We start from the raw sequence: 16,804 nt of genomic DNA, 5'->3' as shown, positions 1-16,804 counted from the left end.
GGGGGGGGGTGGCAGGCGAGGGGGCGGCCAGACCCGAAGCATATGTAGCCAGGGCACTGGCGATCTGCGAGCCCCTAAACCAACGTGGGTTTCGCAGTGACCTCAAATCAGCTGTTTCCTGTCTTGTGCAGCAGCAATGATAATGTGACGGAGGGAGGAGAGGGGACAGAAGTGACACCGCCAGAGCAGAGGATGAAAATGCAGGAGAAGAATCCAGGAGGACTCAGCGATCGGGCGTCTTGAGCACCCATGTGAGCAAAACTGGGGTAAGGTCGTATAGCCCCTTATTGATCCTAAAATCAAATCCTTCCCATCTCCTGTACTCCAAACTGCTCTGGACAGATCTATATCAACAGATGTGCTAACTACTAACCACACACCCTAGGACAGGACTGCAGAACACCTCCCCCTCTCTATAACACAGCGGGGAGGTGTTTTGCAGTTCACAGAGATAGCTGAGAACACTGTCAATGAAAAGAGTGCAGAGCAGACAGCTCACAGGATTTCTGGCAGGATCAACAGGTAGTTTTTGCACTTATCGAGCAGATATAGAGAAATGCTTTCAATGGCATAGTTAATAGACCAAAAGGCAGCAAATAAGAGAAGTTCCTTGTTTGGGTTTACATACAGGGATCCAGGGATGAAACTGGGCAACGGATTCACAAAAAATGATTTGCTTATGGAAAATTGTGTACATGATGCCAAACATGCCGTAAAATAGATCCTGGGTTTACCTTACCATTAAAGCAATCACATTAACATAATAATCTACAACATTTACAGAGATTAGAATTCCCCTTCAAGATGTTCCAGTGTTGGGTCCGTACTTGGCAAGCCACTACCAGTTTATATCTCCAGAGACCAGATTTCCCCGAGTAGGAAAGTAGAGAGGAACGGCCTTCGGTTTACTCCATTCACGCCGAGTGAGAGATACATCGTGTCATTGTAGGGGAGGGAGCTTGTGTATGTGGCCATGTTCCTTAGTGAATACCGATGAACTTCTAACAAAGCCATGTGAGTAACTGATCAGCACTGCTATGGGGAGCAAAGGCTTCACTAACTCTAATGTTAACACTTACCAATAGGCAAACAGTAAATCTCATCCTAACCCGAACACTTAGCCTAACCCTAAACTAACCCTAACTTAACACTAACCCTGACCCTAACACTAATCCTACTGCTAACCCTAACACTTAGTCTAACCCTAACCTTAACACTAACCCTGATCCTAACACTAATCCTACTGCTAACCCTAAAACTTAGCCTAGCCCTAAACTAACCTTAACACTACCCTAATACTAACACCAATCCTACTGCTAAACCTAACACTTGGCCTAACCCCAACCTTAATACTAACCCTAATCCCAACACTAATCCTACTGCTAACCCTAACACTTAGCCTAACCTTAACACTAACCCTGATCCTAACACTAACCCTACCATGACACTTAGCCTAACTCTAAGTTAAACCTAACCATAACACTAAACCTAATCCTAGCGCTAACCCTAGTTGTAACCCTACTGCTAACCCTAACACTTAGCCTAACCTTAAAATAACCTTTTATTTAACACTAACTCTAAGGTAATCTCCAAATGTTATCCAAACACTAACTTTAATGCTAACCCTACCACTTAGCCTAACTCTAACCTTAACATTAATCCTAACACCCTAATGCTAACCCAAACACTTAGCCTAACACTACCACTAACCCTAATGCTAACCCTAACACTAAGCCTAACCTTGACATTGACCCTAATCCTAACACTAACCCTAATGCTAACTCTAACACTTTTTCTAACCCTAAAATAGCCCTAACCTTAACACTAACTCTAATCCTATCACTAACCCTTAAGGAAATCCCTAAATTTTATCCTAACACTAACCCTAATGCATACCCTAACACTTAGCCTAACTCTATACTAACCCTAATATTAACCCTAATCCTAACACTAATAGTAAACCTAACACTTAGCCTAATCCTAAAACTAGCCATACCCCTTTATCAACAAAGTCATGTGATCACAATGACAAAGCAGACATGGGGATCACATGGTGTTTGTTGATAAACAAAGGATTACGTTTAGTGCCAGGGTTAGGATTAGGTTTAGCCTTCGGGTTTCTCTGTTCCTCAATATCCAGCGTCATGAGAGGCCTTTTATTAGCATGAGGTACGGATCCAGAATAGTTTAAAGGAGCTTCACTCGTCATCTGGAGCCATTTAGTGCCAACTGCACCCAACACTCCATTTCATTCATTCTTATTAGAGGAATAAATCTTGTCAGGATGGCTTTGTTCTACCTGAGATGAATGCCTTATAACTGGGGCAGCGAGGATGTGCCTCCCATCTCAAAATTATGGCCCTTGGACTGTGTAGTCAAAATCTTACCTTACGACTTCCCCCAAAAACTGGGGTGAATGGCTCACTACCACAGTGACTGCTGTGTATAGGCCGCGCCGGAAGCTGCTGGTCTATTGGGACACCAGCGGGTCCCCTTGTCAGGACAGCAACACAAGCAGAGAACCACATGTGTGCTAGACCCATCACTCATAGGTGCAAAGCCTAAAGCAACGTCCCATTGTCCTATTTTACAACGCCAATAAATTGACTAATGAGGTCCAGGGAAATAGTTGAGATTTCACAGAGGAACTACAAGTCCCAGAAAGCCTTCGCAGTCATACAGTAGATGTATTGACCACCTATTAAAGCAATAAAGGACAAGTTCACTCAGAATAAGAATTGCCACTGAGCGCACGTTGCGTCCCTCTGCCCTGATTCTTACAGACTGCGAGCTGCAGAAGGACCTTCACTGACCCTCTGATACTGTGTGCGGTGTCTTGCCGTCGACTAGAAGGACATTTTTGGAGAACATTTTTGTTTTCTTCATTCATAAACATAAAGCAGACACATATTTACATTTTACATATTTATGAAAGGATTTTGGGTTCTGCCCGGCGATCTCATGAATATCCTCAGGCTATCCTACCCGCAGGCTGGCAGACAACGGGTAAACCGGAGGTCTGCCACAATCTGCTTGCAGCCTGCCAGTCATCCGATAATCCCAGATTTGTGGTGCGGGCCATATTTTTATATTAGAGCATCTTGTGTGGGGATTGAGGACTTTCACAAAAAGCCGATGACATAACATCTTAAAGGAGAACTATGGGGTTAAGGCTTTTCCCCATAGTTCTCCTTAGGGTAACGGGAGGACACAAACTAGCGTCCTCCCATCACCCTAGGCTCAGTATACCGCCAGCTGTAGCTCATGGTATACTGAGACGCTGCAGCTGAAGCGGATCCCGACAATTATGTCTGGATCCGCCCAGCTGCGTGACTGACAGCTGGCTCTGCCTATCTAGAGGCAGAGCCAGCTGTACCCGCCCCCTCCCCCGTTCGTTCCGCCAGTCAGCGCTGGCGGATCGGAGCGGGGAGGGGCGGACCCAGCCCCTCCCCTGTCACGGCAGAGAGCCGTGACAGGATCGAGAGGTGAGTGAATGCCGGTATGTGTTCGCTCACCTCCCGATCTACTGAGCCGACCTGTGACCGTCTCATTGTCACAGGTCGGCTAGAACTATGAGGTGAGTGAAAAGCACTCACCTCATAATTCTCCTTTAAAGAGAACCTGTCACCTCCAACACAAGTGACAGCAGCGCCCCACAGAAGCAAAAGGCTGACCCCTAAAGCCGTCTTCATCATGTAGCCGGGGACGTAACAGTTTGTTAGAATTATATTATAGTTTAAAGTTTACTAAACTCCAGAGTTAAATCTTAAAAATGTATTCAAGTACCTTAACTATTAACATAAATGTCTCTTATTTGTATATCACTCGGCTGTAGATCCTCAAATCATCTCTGAATTGGTGCTGACACTGTCCTTCCTTCTGGAGGGTGACTACTTTTGTTCCCCATGGTCCCGGTGTGTGTACCAATAGTAGTCACCAATCCAAGCTCACTCCCGGGGGGGACTACAATCTCACATTTCATTTACTTATCATTTAAAGTTTAAATAAACCTTTCAGATGAAAAATTAGCCAATGTAATTCTTACATAATATCTGTCTGAGAGAGTCATGCCTATGGCTGTCAGAGTCTTGCAATGCCTCATGGGAGTTTTAGTTCTGTCTGTCTGAGAGAGTCATGCCTATGGCTGTCAGAGTCTTGCAATGCCTCATGGGAGTTGAAGTTCAACAGCAGCTTGAGTGGTTGCCTGCCCCTGCATTAGATATCAATGAAAGTTTATTTCCACTTTAAATCAGTATTTGTGACAAAATCATTTTATGACCACAATGCATGCACCGCTGTTTTTTCCAGATCAAATGGGATAAGAATGTCTGATTGGATTTCAAAGCAGACTGAAAAAACAGACAATCAGAGGACTGTAGTAGAAAATGAAAGTGCATCTAGGAGCCCAAAACAAAAAATTAATATATTTCTGTTTACTAGTTGAGGTGGCTACAGGTTTTTTACCCCTATATATTCTCCTGATGATCCCGGCAGTAACAGACTTTCTGTCCTAGGGTGACAACACTCACTCACCGCACATTATCAATGGAAGAGCAGTGTTGTCACCCTAGGCTAGTCTCCTGATTTGTACTACAAACACCTCCTACCCCCACCCCCACCCCATTACATAGAGAGGAGGTATTCTGTAGATCAGGGGTAGGCAACCTTGGAAAGCGAACTATGGTAAGTCCCATCATGCATCTGCCTCTAGGAGTCATGCCTGTGGCTATCAGAGTCTTGCAATGCCTCATGGGACTTGTAGTTTCACCACAGCTGGAGGGCCAGAAGTCTGACTATAGAGTGCTATAGAGTGTCACCTGAGCGACCAGTCTGAGATGTGAGTCTCCTGACATCACATCCAAGATGGTGGCGCCCAGCAGTAGTTTCACAACAGCTGGAGTGCCGAGGTTGCCCACCCCTGGTGTCGATCAAAGAAGATAGCTGCGAAAGCCAATCATCATTGCTTAAGATTTCCCTTCACAGCTCAAGAAGTTACAATCCAGGACTTTGGATTTCTAGCAGGATCAAGATTTATCTTTCTGTACTTAGGCTGAAAAAAAGGAAAACGAATGCAGCCACCACATTTAAGGACTGATAAGCTGCAATATATGACATTTTTATTTTTGGGTTTAAATATCCTATTGAGTATAAAATAAAAAATAATCGCAGCACTGTCAAAATCTTGGTCCCGGAAACCTGATCTAATCAAACATAGAACAAAGCGCAGCATGAGAAACATTGCATGTAATGTACACGCGGAGTGCAATCCAAGTACAAAGACCCAGAAACACAACACTGGCCGAGTCAAGGTATAATGAATGGCATGCTGAGGGTGGAGCACGGGAGGATGGGGTTGGGTTTTGTGCACACACTGACAGTCCATCGCTCTATACTGTGTCCCCATACACTGACTGTGATCTCTGCTTTTATCCCTGCAGACTCCAGCCAGCACTGTCCACCACAGACCAACCAATGTAAAGTGGAGACCCCCAGCGATCAGAGTGCGTGACAGCAGGATGCGGGAACCAAGCTGGCCCTTCTCCTCTGGATGGGCGCAGGGATCGCGTAAGTAAAGGAATATTTGTAATCTCACATTTGTTACATTGTGTTAGATATTTGCTGGAGCTGAACTCCATTAGGTGGTAATACTGTGCAGGTGCTTCTTGTCCTTTTTGAGTACAATACAATTTATAATGGTCACACACACTAAATAGGCATTCCACCAGCTAACTGTCCAGTGTTTGGTACATGCCGGAAAGTTTACAAAAGTCTGATTAGTGGAATTCTATTAGTGGAACTTCTGTGCTGAGTTCCTGGGTTTGCACATCTGTTGTGTCTATTGTGAGGGTCTCCCGACATCTCTGTGCTGAGTTCCTGGGTCTGCACATCTGTTGTGTCTAATGTGAGGGTCTCCCGACATCTCTGTGCTGAGTTCCTGGGTCTGCACATCTGTTGTGTCTAATGTGAGGGTCTCCCGACATCCCTGTGCTGAGTTCCTGGGTCTGCACATCTGTTGTGTCTAATGTGAGGGTCTCCCGACATCCCTATGCTGAGTTCCTGGGTCTGAACACCTGATGTGGCCATTATGAGGATGTTCCTACATCTCTGTGCTACATTCCTGGTTTTTTACACCTGCTGTGCCCATTATATGGGATTCCCACCATCTCTGCACTAAGTTCCTGGGTTTGCACACCTGCTGTGCCCATCAAGAGGGGTTGCCTTAATCCCTGCGCTGTTTCTCGATTTGTACACCTGCTGTGCCCATTATGAGGAGCTCCAACCATCCCTGCACTGATTTCCTCAGTCTGTACACCTGCTGTGCTCATTATAGGGAATTCCTCACCATCCTTGTGCTGTGTGCCTTGGTCTGTACACCTGCTGTACCCATTAAGTGGGATTCCCACCATCCCTGTAATGATTTTCTGGGTCTGCACACCTGCAATGCCCATTATGAGGGGTTCCAACCATCCCTGCACTGAGTTCCCTGGTCTGCACACCCACTGTGCCCATTATGATGGGTTTGCACCATCCCTCCATTGAGTTCTCAGATCTGCACACCCGCAGTGCCCATTATGAGGGGTTCCGACCCTCTTTGCACTGAGTTCCTGGGTATGCACTCCTGCTATACCCATAAAGAGGGATTCTCACCATCTCTGTGCTGAGTTCCTGGGTGTGCACAGTTTGTTTTCTATAGAAAGCAGCTACAGTACAGTAGAAAAGCCTTAGTCCTGCCAGCATGTTGCAGAGAAGGACCCTTGCTCTTCGTGTGGAAGCAGTGGTCTCACTGACACCCTCCTGATGAGTCAAGGCATACAGCTCTGCAATCAGAACACCTCATGCTCCCTGTTGATTGGAGAGCTCTAGCTTTGGCTCAGCAGGGAGCATATCAGCCCTCTGCAGTGAGCGTCTAGGGGTATTATTCCATTACCGAGGCATCTTTATCTTTTAAGTACAGTTTGTCTCCTCATTCCATCACCACCAGGGAATTACAGATGAGAAACAGATTCATCTTCTCTATTGTTCTTCTCATCTTTCCTAATAATGGTTCTAAGCACCATCCCACAGATAACAACAACTACTCAACTTTAAAAAAAAGAGTATCGTGCTTTGTTCGATTTAAAGAGAAATATGCGAGAACTTGTTATTCTGGTGCAGCAAGGCATTAGAGAGAATATGTGTCCAGCAATGTGACCTCAGATACACACATTTTTCAGGAAGCTACTAAAAGAAAACAAAGCGACAACGAGCGAGTTTGTGAAATAAACTTCGATAATCCAACAAAATCATTACAGCAATTTCTTTTTTTCAGAAATGTTGTGCGACTTTAATTAGAATGTAAATATATCTGGCAAATTGCCAAATGCCCCTGAACACCAAGGAAAAAGAAGAACCAGTTTTCCAGATGAATTATGTTAACACTCTCAATGTAAAGCTCTGTTGACAATCTTCCTGGAATGGATAACTAAAGAGAAATGGAAGAGCTGAAATAATTTCCTTTCTTCTGGAAATCATAAGTATGGGATCTTTCCAGTGCTGATCACATGACCAAATGCCTAAAAACTTTAAAATGGAGAATTAAGAGTTCAGCCTGGATGGTGTTTCGCCTTTGAGGAAATCATGCGACCAAAGGGCTTGGGTTTTGGCCATATGACCAGAGGGAGCCTGGAGCAGCATGTTCTCCAGGAAAGGAATTTCAGCTCTCTTGTTAATCTTTTTTGAGCCATCTGAGCAAGCAGGGGCATTCCTACACTTTTCTTCACCTGATTTGGGGGGCGGCGGGGGTGGTGTTGGCGCACTTTAACTGTTGAACAGAACATTTGTCCAGCATCCTGCCCAGTTGCCAGGATCTGGGCGGTACTATTTTGCCAATAGTGCCAAAAATGGGCAAAAATGTGGTGAATCCCCGGCTTCTCCCCTCCTCATTGGGCACCGCCTGCAAGCTTCAGTCTGTGTCTCCTCCGATCTCCGCTGCTCTGCCCCCCCCCTTTGTCGGCAGAGGCTGCGGGGATCGGAGGGGTCACAGAGCCAGTCCAGCTGCCGGCGCCCAGCAGGGAGGAGAGAAGCTGTCAGGAGGACGAGCAGGGTTGTGTGGGGAGGAGACCTCAGCACCGTTGACAGGCAGGAGGGGGCGCAGCAGTCAGAATTAAGAGCAGAGCCCAACCACTGAGCGATCAGTACTGATCACTCTGTAAATAACTAAGGAGTGTTTACTATGTCCCCAGTTATGAATGAACAGGAAGTGCCATACATCACTTTCTGTTCATTTATGAATATTTACTATCTGTTCATGAATAAACAGGAAGTAGCTCAGTATAGAGGTTTCCTGTCCATTCATGACTGGGTTGATAGTAAATATTTACTATCTCCAAATTGAGAATGGCTTTAGGTCCCTGATCACTTTTTCTATTTTATAAGGGAAATATCAGGGGTCTGTTTATAGGTGGGTGGGTACACCTGTACAAATGCTATGGCCCCTGCAATTGAACACTGGCAAGTTGTAGCCAGGTAATCAGAATAGATTACTCCATGCAGGGCTGTAGCTCCCATGGGGCGTGTGAGGCACTCGCCTCAGGCACAGCTGAGAGGGGGCGCAACCAAGACAGGCCTGGCTGCGCCCCCTCTCCCCTGTTGCCATGGCGAGCACAGGGCGCCATAGGCAACAGGGGCGCCAGGCGGCAAACACAGCTGGGGCTCGGCAGTGAGAAGAGGAGCGGCACAGGCTCCAGCTTCTCCTCGGATCCACGCTGCTCTCCCCCGCTGTATGGGCAGAGGACTCTGTGTCCTCAATCTCTTTTTCTATTTCAAAAGGGAAATATCAGGGGTCTGTTTAGATCCCTAATAATTCCCCAAAGCCCCCCCAACAGTAAAAAAAACAAAAACATCCACACACAAGTGACATGTGCAAAGACTCCTTACTGGAAGCGGGGCACATGACGTCACATACTGCACACGTCTGTCAGGGGGCACCATTTTCTGTTGCCTCGGGCGCAAAAGGAGCTAGCTACGGCTCTGACTCCATGGTCCACACAACTCTTGGAGTCCCTGAAAGTAGCATTATAAATAGTCAGCCACGGCCTCCCCCCTCCCCATTGGCCTTGGGCCCCATAGCAGATGTATAAACTGCTACGCCTGTAGTTGCACTTTTAAGTACAATATTAAGATGTACAATAAATCTATACTGTGACATAATAGCCAGAGACACATAATTTCCTATTTCCTTTTGTTCTTACTTAACTGTCAAGTTGCAGTATTGGCCAAGCTTACATGTTTGCTGCCTCTACGGCACATATAACCATGACAGGCTACAGACAAGAACTGATCGGGCCAGTCAAAATTGATTGGAGATGGATTCCACATTGTAAACGGTTTATGGAATCGGTTTCCTCTCTGTATCTGTCTCTCTCAAGTCAGATCCATTTATCAACGGCCCGGAGGGAAGACAAAGCGCAAAGAGAAAACAGCCGATCGTTTATCTTATAAAAGATTTATACATCTCACTGCAGACACTTTGAAGCTGAATAGAAAATTCACAGCCAAAGAATCCAGCGGCCTCTGCGTATAAAAGTTGCGCAACCTGTGGCCTCGGGGCTATGCTGGGCTATACTGCACGGGCCATTCCAATCTCAGGCTACCGAGAGGTTTGACTCCTTCAAACCAACTGAGATTGATTAACATCAGTTGGCATTAAAACGGCCTTTGTGGTTCAGCCTTTAACGGGGCTGCTGTACTTGTAAATGACTAGAGGAGATCTGTCATGAGTACAATATGGGGAATGCCATTGCCGACCTTATCTTCTGAGAGTGCTATTTGCCTGGCTGTGTGCTGATGAAAGGTCTTCAATATTTTGAGTTTGTGACTTAGAACAAGCATTAATGGGGACAGCCCCACTGCAAGGGTTAACTTTGTACATTTCTGGAGTCCTTCTTTAAGATTCCTCTCCAACTAGTATTTGCTGCATGCTTCTTCCAATTCTGTGCCTCAGAAGCAATGGATGTAGACCAGGGACATGCGGTCAGGGGAGGCAGAGCCTCACCTAGAATTATGGAGGAAAAAGCTGTCAGCTTCATGTCTGAAGCTGACAGCTTTATCTCCATTCAGATCGTCATCTAATAGGTTACACAGAAGGGAAATCCTCCCCACTGTGTAACCTGTCATGGACGGAGCGCCTCAGCAGAGAGGAGCAAGTGAGGGACAGGGAGGCTCCTCCCTGTTTTCTCCCTTGCTACTTTACACTAGTTTGGGGATGGGTTGGGGCGGGGTTTTGTCAGATGAGGCGGGGCTTCATCAGGCAGGGGGCGGGGCTTCAGGCAGCATCACCCCTCGCAAGAGGTAACGCACGTCACTGATCTAGACCCGACCTGTCTGCAGTCTACACTGAACAGTGTAGAGTGCAACATGACTGCAAGCAAGGACTGACAACAAAGACAGTTTCTTCCCTCTGTACCCGTTGGTTTAGGACTTGTTCACACAAAGTGCGGAGCAGATGCCGAGCAGTAACAGAACGCATCAAAACTGAATCCAATGTTTTCCAATGGTATTTTGGGCTCTAGTTCACCGCACAGCGTTTCGGCGTGGAACACACCGAAACGCTTCCAAACGCATCAAAAATGCATGCAAACACCCTGGAACGCACTAAAAGCCCATTTTAGGCTAAAAAAAAAAAAATGGCCCGGAACGCTGCAAAACACACTGCACTGCATCTGCAGAAACTCTCTGGTCCGGATTTGGTGTGAACTCTCTGGTCCGGATTTGGTGTGAACAAGCCCTAATGTTGTAAGAGCTTGGAGCCATTAATTATGATTTCTGCACTTTTGTAATCACTGGAGATACAGATCACAAACCGCTGCAAGAAAGCAGCCCCTTAAGCTAAGCCCTGACAGTCCCATCTGAGAGCAGCCAGTCAACTGTGCAAAGCAAAATGCACATCTAAAAGGGATGCCTTCCATCATGCCTTCCTTGTTTTCAGTTCTGGTCTGGAGAAGATAATAAATTAGTGCAGACTGCAGACAAGCTGAATGTAAACAAAAGAATGTTAACTTCCTGTCCAGTACAAGATCACAAGGGACAGAGTTGTCTGCAGCAGTTGTCCATTTACTAGCTAGATAAGGAAGGAAGGAAGGAAGGAAGGAGGAGTGAGGAGCAGAGGGAAGGGAGTGGATTGCCTTTCTAGTAACCTAACACACAGGTTACTAGCACACACAAGGGTGGCTCCATAAAGCCCTACAGGGGAAAGGAGCCACCCTAAAAAAGGATATCAGGGTCAATGCTAGCTGACTCTAAAAGAAACTAACAGGGCTATTCACTAAAGGGTGAAGAGTTTGGAGAAGGCAGGAGGAGAAGTGAACAATCTAGGATAACATAGCTGACCTGGAAAGTGAGCTGAATTGGAGAATCTTTCCAAATCAGCTATGTTGTCCTAGATTGTTCACTTCTCCTCCTGCCTTCTCCAAACTCTTCACCCTTTTGTGAATTTGTGTCAAACTTTTAAACATAAAGGAGCAGCATCCTTTGTAAGCAATTTCAAGACTTGTAAGTGTTACTGAATGGCAGCAGAGAAAAGTCAGGTCTCCTGACTTTGCTTTGGCAGGAATGACAGCTCCCATATATATATATATTTAGCTGTTTTCCTGCAGTTCAGCTTTAAAGTGACACAGACCCAACACATTGCTCTGCGTACACACAGCTCAGGCATCTGGATTCAACTTCACAGTGAAATGACATCCAGCTATCCCACCAGTAGCCCACTCACACGTGTGCTCTCCTGAGGCATAGAGTGAGCAGTGGGACTCGCGGCGGGACACGCTTTGCCCCCCCGGAGGAGCCGTCCTCCATGTCTCCGGTTCCTGATTTGTGTGAAGCACTTTTGTAGGTCCGTATGCCATACGTCCTTGGCAGCGAAAGGGTTAAGGGGATAATGCAAGGGAGAGGGGAGAGCTCGCTTCTCGCATACACGGCTCGGTTTTCAGCTGCCAGTCTCCCAGTTGCCAACGTTGAACAATGACTTCCAGGGACGTTCTGCTGGTAATCCCATCAGCCCAGCGCACCGTTAAAGTGCTCATGTTCAGGAAATCAGAATAAAGATTTATTTCCTATTCCTTGCCTTAAAGCCCTCACTCCTCTTCTACAACAGAGTCCTCCTGTATTTGCTGCACTCATATATAAAGGCCCTGTTATTAGATATATGTTCATATGTAAGTGCGGGGTGCTCAGGAATGTGCCAGTGTATCTATTACCTCTCACAGAGGTCACAGTGCTTCCCCTGACAATGCCTTCATCTGCTTTTCTATCCAGAAGGACAGAGCCATCTTTGTTCAAGCATCATCCAGGGTCACCATCTACTTCCTGGGCTGAGATGGTGGCTCAGAGATGACACAGTCATGTAAATCCTGGTGTCTGTGCAATTCTTGGCTTTGTTCACAAATGTCTGACACAGATCAGCCCCTGCAGCAGCCTCTCACCTTGTGACTTGCCACAAAGTTACAATGACCACTGGGGGAGAGGAGACTGAGGAAATGCTTCATCCTGCCTGCAGCAAACAGATAACATATTCTCCGTCTAGGCAAAGCCACCGACTGGAGATTAAGGACAGTTTTTAAATGATAAAAATTGGAGGTTTTTCCACCTTTTCCTGCTGGTAACCTCTGAAAATGAGGGCAGAAGAAATAATGATCTGAGTGAGCTGCCTGCCCACTCACTTGCAAATGTAAAGCTGCAATGAAGATAAAGCATTAAACCTTGTGACCCGAGAATGCTATTTTTTCTCTATCCCATTTTCAAGACATCTAAGAGAGATCTGTATAACCCTAAACGAAAACCAGTGAACCCCTTTCACTAGGGCTGCCAACTGTGCACAGAGTAGCTCTCAGAAGCCTCAGAAGAACAGGATAATCAGTAGTGTTTTATGTTTGGATAACTGCTGGAAGGTAAAGTCTTCCATTGGATTCCTGTACCAGAGGCCTTGGGAGGCTATACCCTCCAGATGTGCCCCGGAGAATGCACCAGGAGTGAGACTCTAAGAAAGGCAAAGGTAATGGAGGAAGAAGGATCCTACCAGTGGATTGGCTGAAAGATAGAGGCAGCCATCAGGTTATATACCAGATTCTGAATACCAGTTCAAGGTGGACTGGCTCACACACTGTATCTTTGCAGCAGCCAATGCAGCACAAAAACGTAAGTTGTGACCTGGGATGAATAACTTGGGAGACACACAGCCTGAGATCACTCTGACTCAATAAGAAGCTTTTGTTATTTTAGAAGCAGCTCCCGTCTATCCGGCTTTATCCTCCAAACAATACGACGCGTTTCTCTTTTCCACAACAAATTCATTATTAATCACACTGCAGAATGAGAGCCGTCACAGAACACCGTTATCCCGAGGACGAGGGACTCAGCAAGCGCAAACACTAGACTGCCAATAGTCATACATTGTATGGGACACCTTCCTAAGAAAGAAATTACCCAATAAAACAACCTCATTGTGACTTCGGGATAGCTACAGTCTTTTCGGTCACCAAAAATCTCCCTGCTCTTCTCCTGCATGACCTGTGCTGTAGCCAAAAAGACTGGAAGGCTTATACACAGTTTGGTACTAGAAAACTGCAATTTACTGTTCTTCTGCTGCATGGTAAAACTGAGCCCAAACATTACACTTCACACACACTCCGCAGCTGAGATCCGCATTAGACATAACCGTCGACTGTTACAGAAAGGAGGTAACAGGGTTTATGGGTTGTACGTAGGCTTTTGCAGAGTTCTAAATTTAAAATCATGTGCCAAATTTTTAACCAGTGATAGGTAATGTTAGAAAGGGAATGAGAGGGAGAGAGATGAGGGAGGTGAAGCAAGAGATAAAAATATTGAGAGAGGGAGATATATAGTGCATATGTGTGTGGGAGGGAGAGGAGGGAGATGGAGAAAAGGAAATTGAGGCAAGGGGATGAAGAGAAGGGAGATGTGGAGATGAAGACAAGGAGATGGAGAGAGGGAGATGGACAGAGGGAAATGTAGATGGAGAGAAGTAGAGAGAAGGAGATGGACAGAGGTAGATGGAGAGAAGAAGATGGGGAAAGTAAGATGGAGAGAAGGAGATCTAAAGAGGGAAATGGAGACAAGGAGATGGAGAGAGGGAGATGGAGACAAGGAGATGGAGAGAGGGAAATGGAGCCAAGGAGATGGAGAGAGGGAAATGGAGACTAGGAGATGGAGAGAAGGAGATGAAGGAGAAGGACAGAGGTAGGTGGAGAGATGTAGATGGGGAAAGGATGATAAAGAGAAGGAGATCTAGAGAGGGAGCTAGAGAGAGGGAAATTGAGAAATGGAGAGGAAAATGGAAAGAGGGAGACGGAGAGAGAAACATCAAAAGGGGGAGAGAGATGAAAGGAGAATTAGGAAGAGGGACAGACAATGGGAAACATGGAGGGGAAGAGAAAGAGAGATATAGGAATAGGGAGATTAAGTAAGAGATGGAGAGAGGAGGATGGACAGAATTAGAAAGAGATGAATAGAAGAAGGTTAGGAGGGAGGGACATAAATGCAGAGACAATGAGATAAAGATATGGAATGAGAATGAGGAAGAGAGAGATAGATTGAGATTCTGACAGAAAACATAAATGGGCCAGCTAAGGTACATTTATGCCCCCCCTCAGTGTCAAGGTGCTCAGGAGGATAGGTGTGCCCAGGATTAAAATGATTGAATACAATTCCATTCAGCCTCAATGGATGGATATTTTATCTTGTCACTTGCCGTTCAGCTTTCACATCATTTTTCTTTTACATATGTCAATTCTTTCCCATCCAGTACCCTCATATTTCTATAAATAAATTGCCAATAAATTGTCCCCCAGCTCCATCCAGCTAGAAATCTCCATTAGCTGACATAACAGGAGAATGAGACAACTGTCATGGAAGACTGAATAAGAAAGATTCATTAATTCACCGACTTGCATTCAGAAATATATTTCATAACTGATTTATCATTACCCCGACTCAGAATATCCTGACCGTGAAGATCGCTGATTTTATAGAGTCAGTCCACCCGGACGCGGTACTTCAGTTTTGCATGGAATTGCCCACTAGTTTCTTATCTCTCTGAGGAGCTCTGCTGGCGAGAACTCTGAATCACCAGCAATGGTGATTTTCAGGGGGTCCCTTGCTGCTGGATTTTAACGTTGGATGGAAGATCGCAGTGTTGCTTGGACTTCAGCTTTACAAGTTTTTGCGGGAGTTGGGCTTTAATAGAAAACTATTGCTTTATGTAATGCCTGGCTGCTGCCTGTCCGACCAATCCTTGTTTGACTGATTCCCTTTACATTTTTTTAATGAGGATCAGAGCCACGAGCAAAGATTTCTGCTGCCTTCTATCCATTGACAGTTTAAGAGATAAAAAAAAAAAATTACATTTCCAGCTAAGTTTGCATTGAGTGCTGCTGCTGGGGAGCCTCGTTCACCACTTCAGAGAGCCTTAAAAATAGAACAACTTCAAAACCCACTGAGTACACGGCAGGAAAAAAGAAGTTGCAAGGACTCTCCATGCTCGGGAATTTGAGCCCCAGAATATTGCTGAACTGATGTGGAATGAGGGCAGTGATTGTAATCGCTAAGAGAAGAAGGATTCAGATTTTGGTTCTCTAAAGAGAGATGTCAGAGATACAACAGAACGGATATAATGCGTGATAAAATAAAGGATTATACTTTTATTTCCCCTTTATTCCCCCCACCAGAGGAGCTTACACTCTAAATGTCCCCTCCCACGCTATGATTATTATACATTTATATAGCTCTGACATTTTCTGCACTGCTGTACAAAGAAGACTACACCAGATGAGCTTACACTCTAATGTCCCCGCACAGTCACACACATTATTATGCATTTCCATAGCGTTGATATATTCCGTAGTGCTTTAGAGAGAACACTGAGCCAGTCACATCAGTCTATGCACCAGAGGAGCTTACACTCTAATGTCCCCATCACACATGATTACTATTGTTATTTTTATGATACATGTTTCATAGCTCTGACATATTCTGCAGTGTTGTACGGAGAACACTGAGCCAGTTACATTGTTCATGTTCCACCACAGTCACAAACTATTTATATATATATACATTGGGGAAGGGGGCTGCGCAAATGTTTAAATTAAACTTTGGGGGTCACCTTTTAACTACTAAATGAAAACTCTTTTTTTCCCCTTAGGGAGATCCCACCATAGAGTGAAACAAAGTTCAGTTTCCATGATAGAACACGGCTGGGATCAACAAGCCAAGGTAGGGGAAACAGCGAACACCGGTTTCCACTACCTTGGCTTGTTGATCCCAGCCGTGTTCTATCATGATGGAAAGTGAAAATGGAAACTGAACTTTGGATACCGCATATGTGCACTTGTTGGTGAATCTTCCACCTGTGAATTGTTTGAAGCATCTTCTTCTTTGTAAGAAATAAGTATATCCAGCTCAATATTGTGCTTGATGAGTACGGCCGTACTTTCAATAGGTGCCCTGTCAGAGGTTCATTACCCAGGTTGTCATTCATACGGACATTTGTCCAGAGATACCAATTCTCCAGGGCTGAGAAAGAATGTTGTTATCTGCTGCACCTTTTGAGTTTATGGAGACATCTTCAGCTGATGGAAATTAGTGTTGGCTAGAAGAATTATCATTTTGGAATTACATATTTTGAGTTGGTTTTGTTATAGTTTTGCCCTGATGAATATTTACAAAATATTCCAATATGCACATATAAAGTTATAACACGTATTTACTTTTGGATACTGAAGTGATATATCACATATCGATACATATATGTCTT

The 16,804-nt window shown here is 45.3% G+C and overlaps 2 protein-coding genes across 4 annotated transcripts in view; one reads left to right on the top strand and one right to left on the bottom strand.

Annotated features, from left to right (window-relative positions):
- CACNA2D4 (calcium voltage-gated channel auxiliary subunit alpha2delta 4) overlaps positions 1 to 16,804 on the bottom strand; it is a 169,104-nt gene that overhangs the window by 52,231 nt on the left and 100,069 nt on the right. The gene's annotated exons all lie outside the window — the stretch shown is intronic.
- LRTM2 (leucine rich repeats and transmembrane domains 2) overlaps positions 1 to 16,804 on the top strand; it is a 48,670-nt gene that overhangs the window by 22,746 nt on the left and 9,120 nt on the right. For 2 of the 3 annotated variants that reach the window (XM_018576461.1, XM_018576462.1), the window contains exon 2: positions 5,436 to 5,565. In XM_018576461.1, coding sequence (XP_018431963.1) covers positions 5,517 to 5,565 — 49 coding nt within the window. In that variant the 5' untranslated portion in view covers positions 5,436 to 5,516. The remainder of the gene's footprint in view (positions 1 to 5,435; positions 5,566 to 16,804) is intronic. The other variant, XM_018576460.1, reaches the window with a different exon arrangement.

Source organism: Nanorana parkeri, unplaced genomic scaffold (genome assembly GCF_000935625.1).
Source record: "Nanorana parkeri isolate BGI_ZX_2015 unplaced genomic scaffold, ASM93562v1 scaffold67, whole genome shotgun sequence".
NCBI classification, from domain to species: Eukaryota; Metazoa; Chordata; class Amphibia; order Anura; family Dicroglossidae; genus Nanorana; species Nanorana parkeri.
Note: the sequence above shows the minus strand (reverse complement) of the source record. Positions and strands in the feature narration are given on the sequence as shown.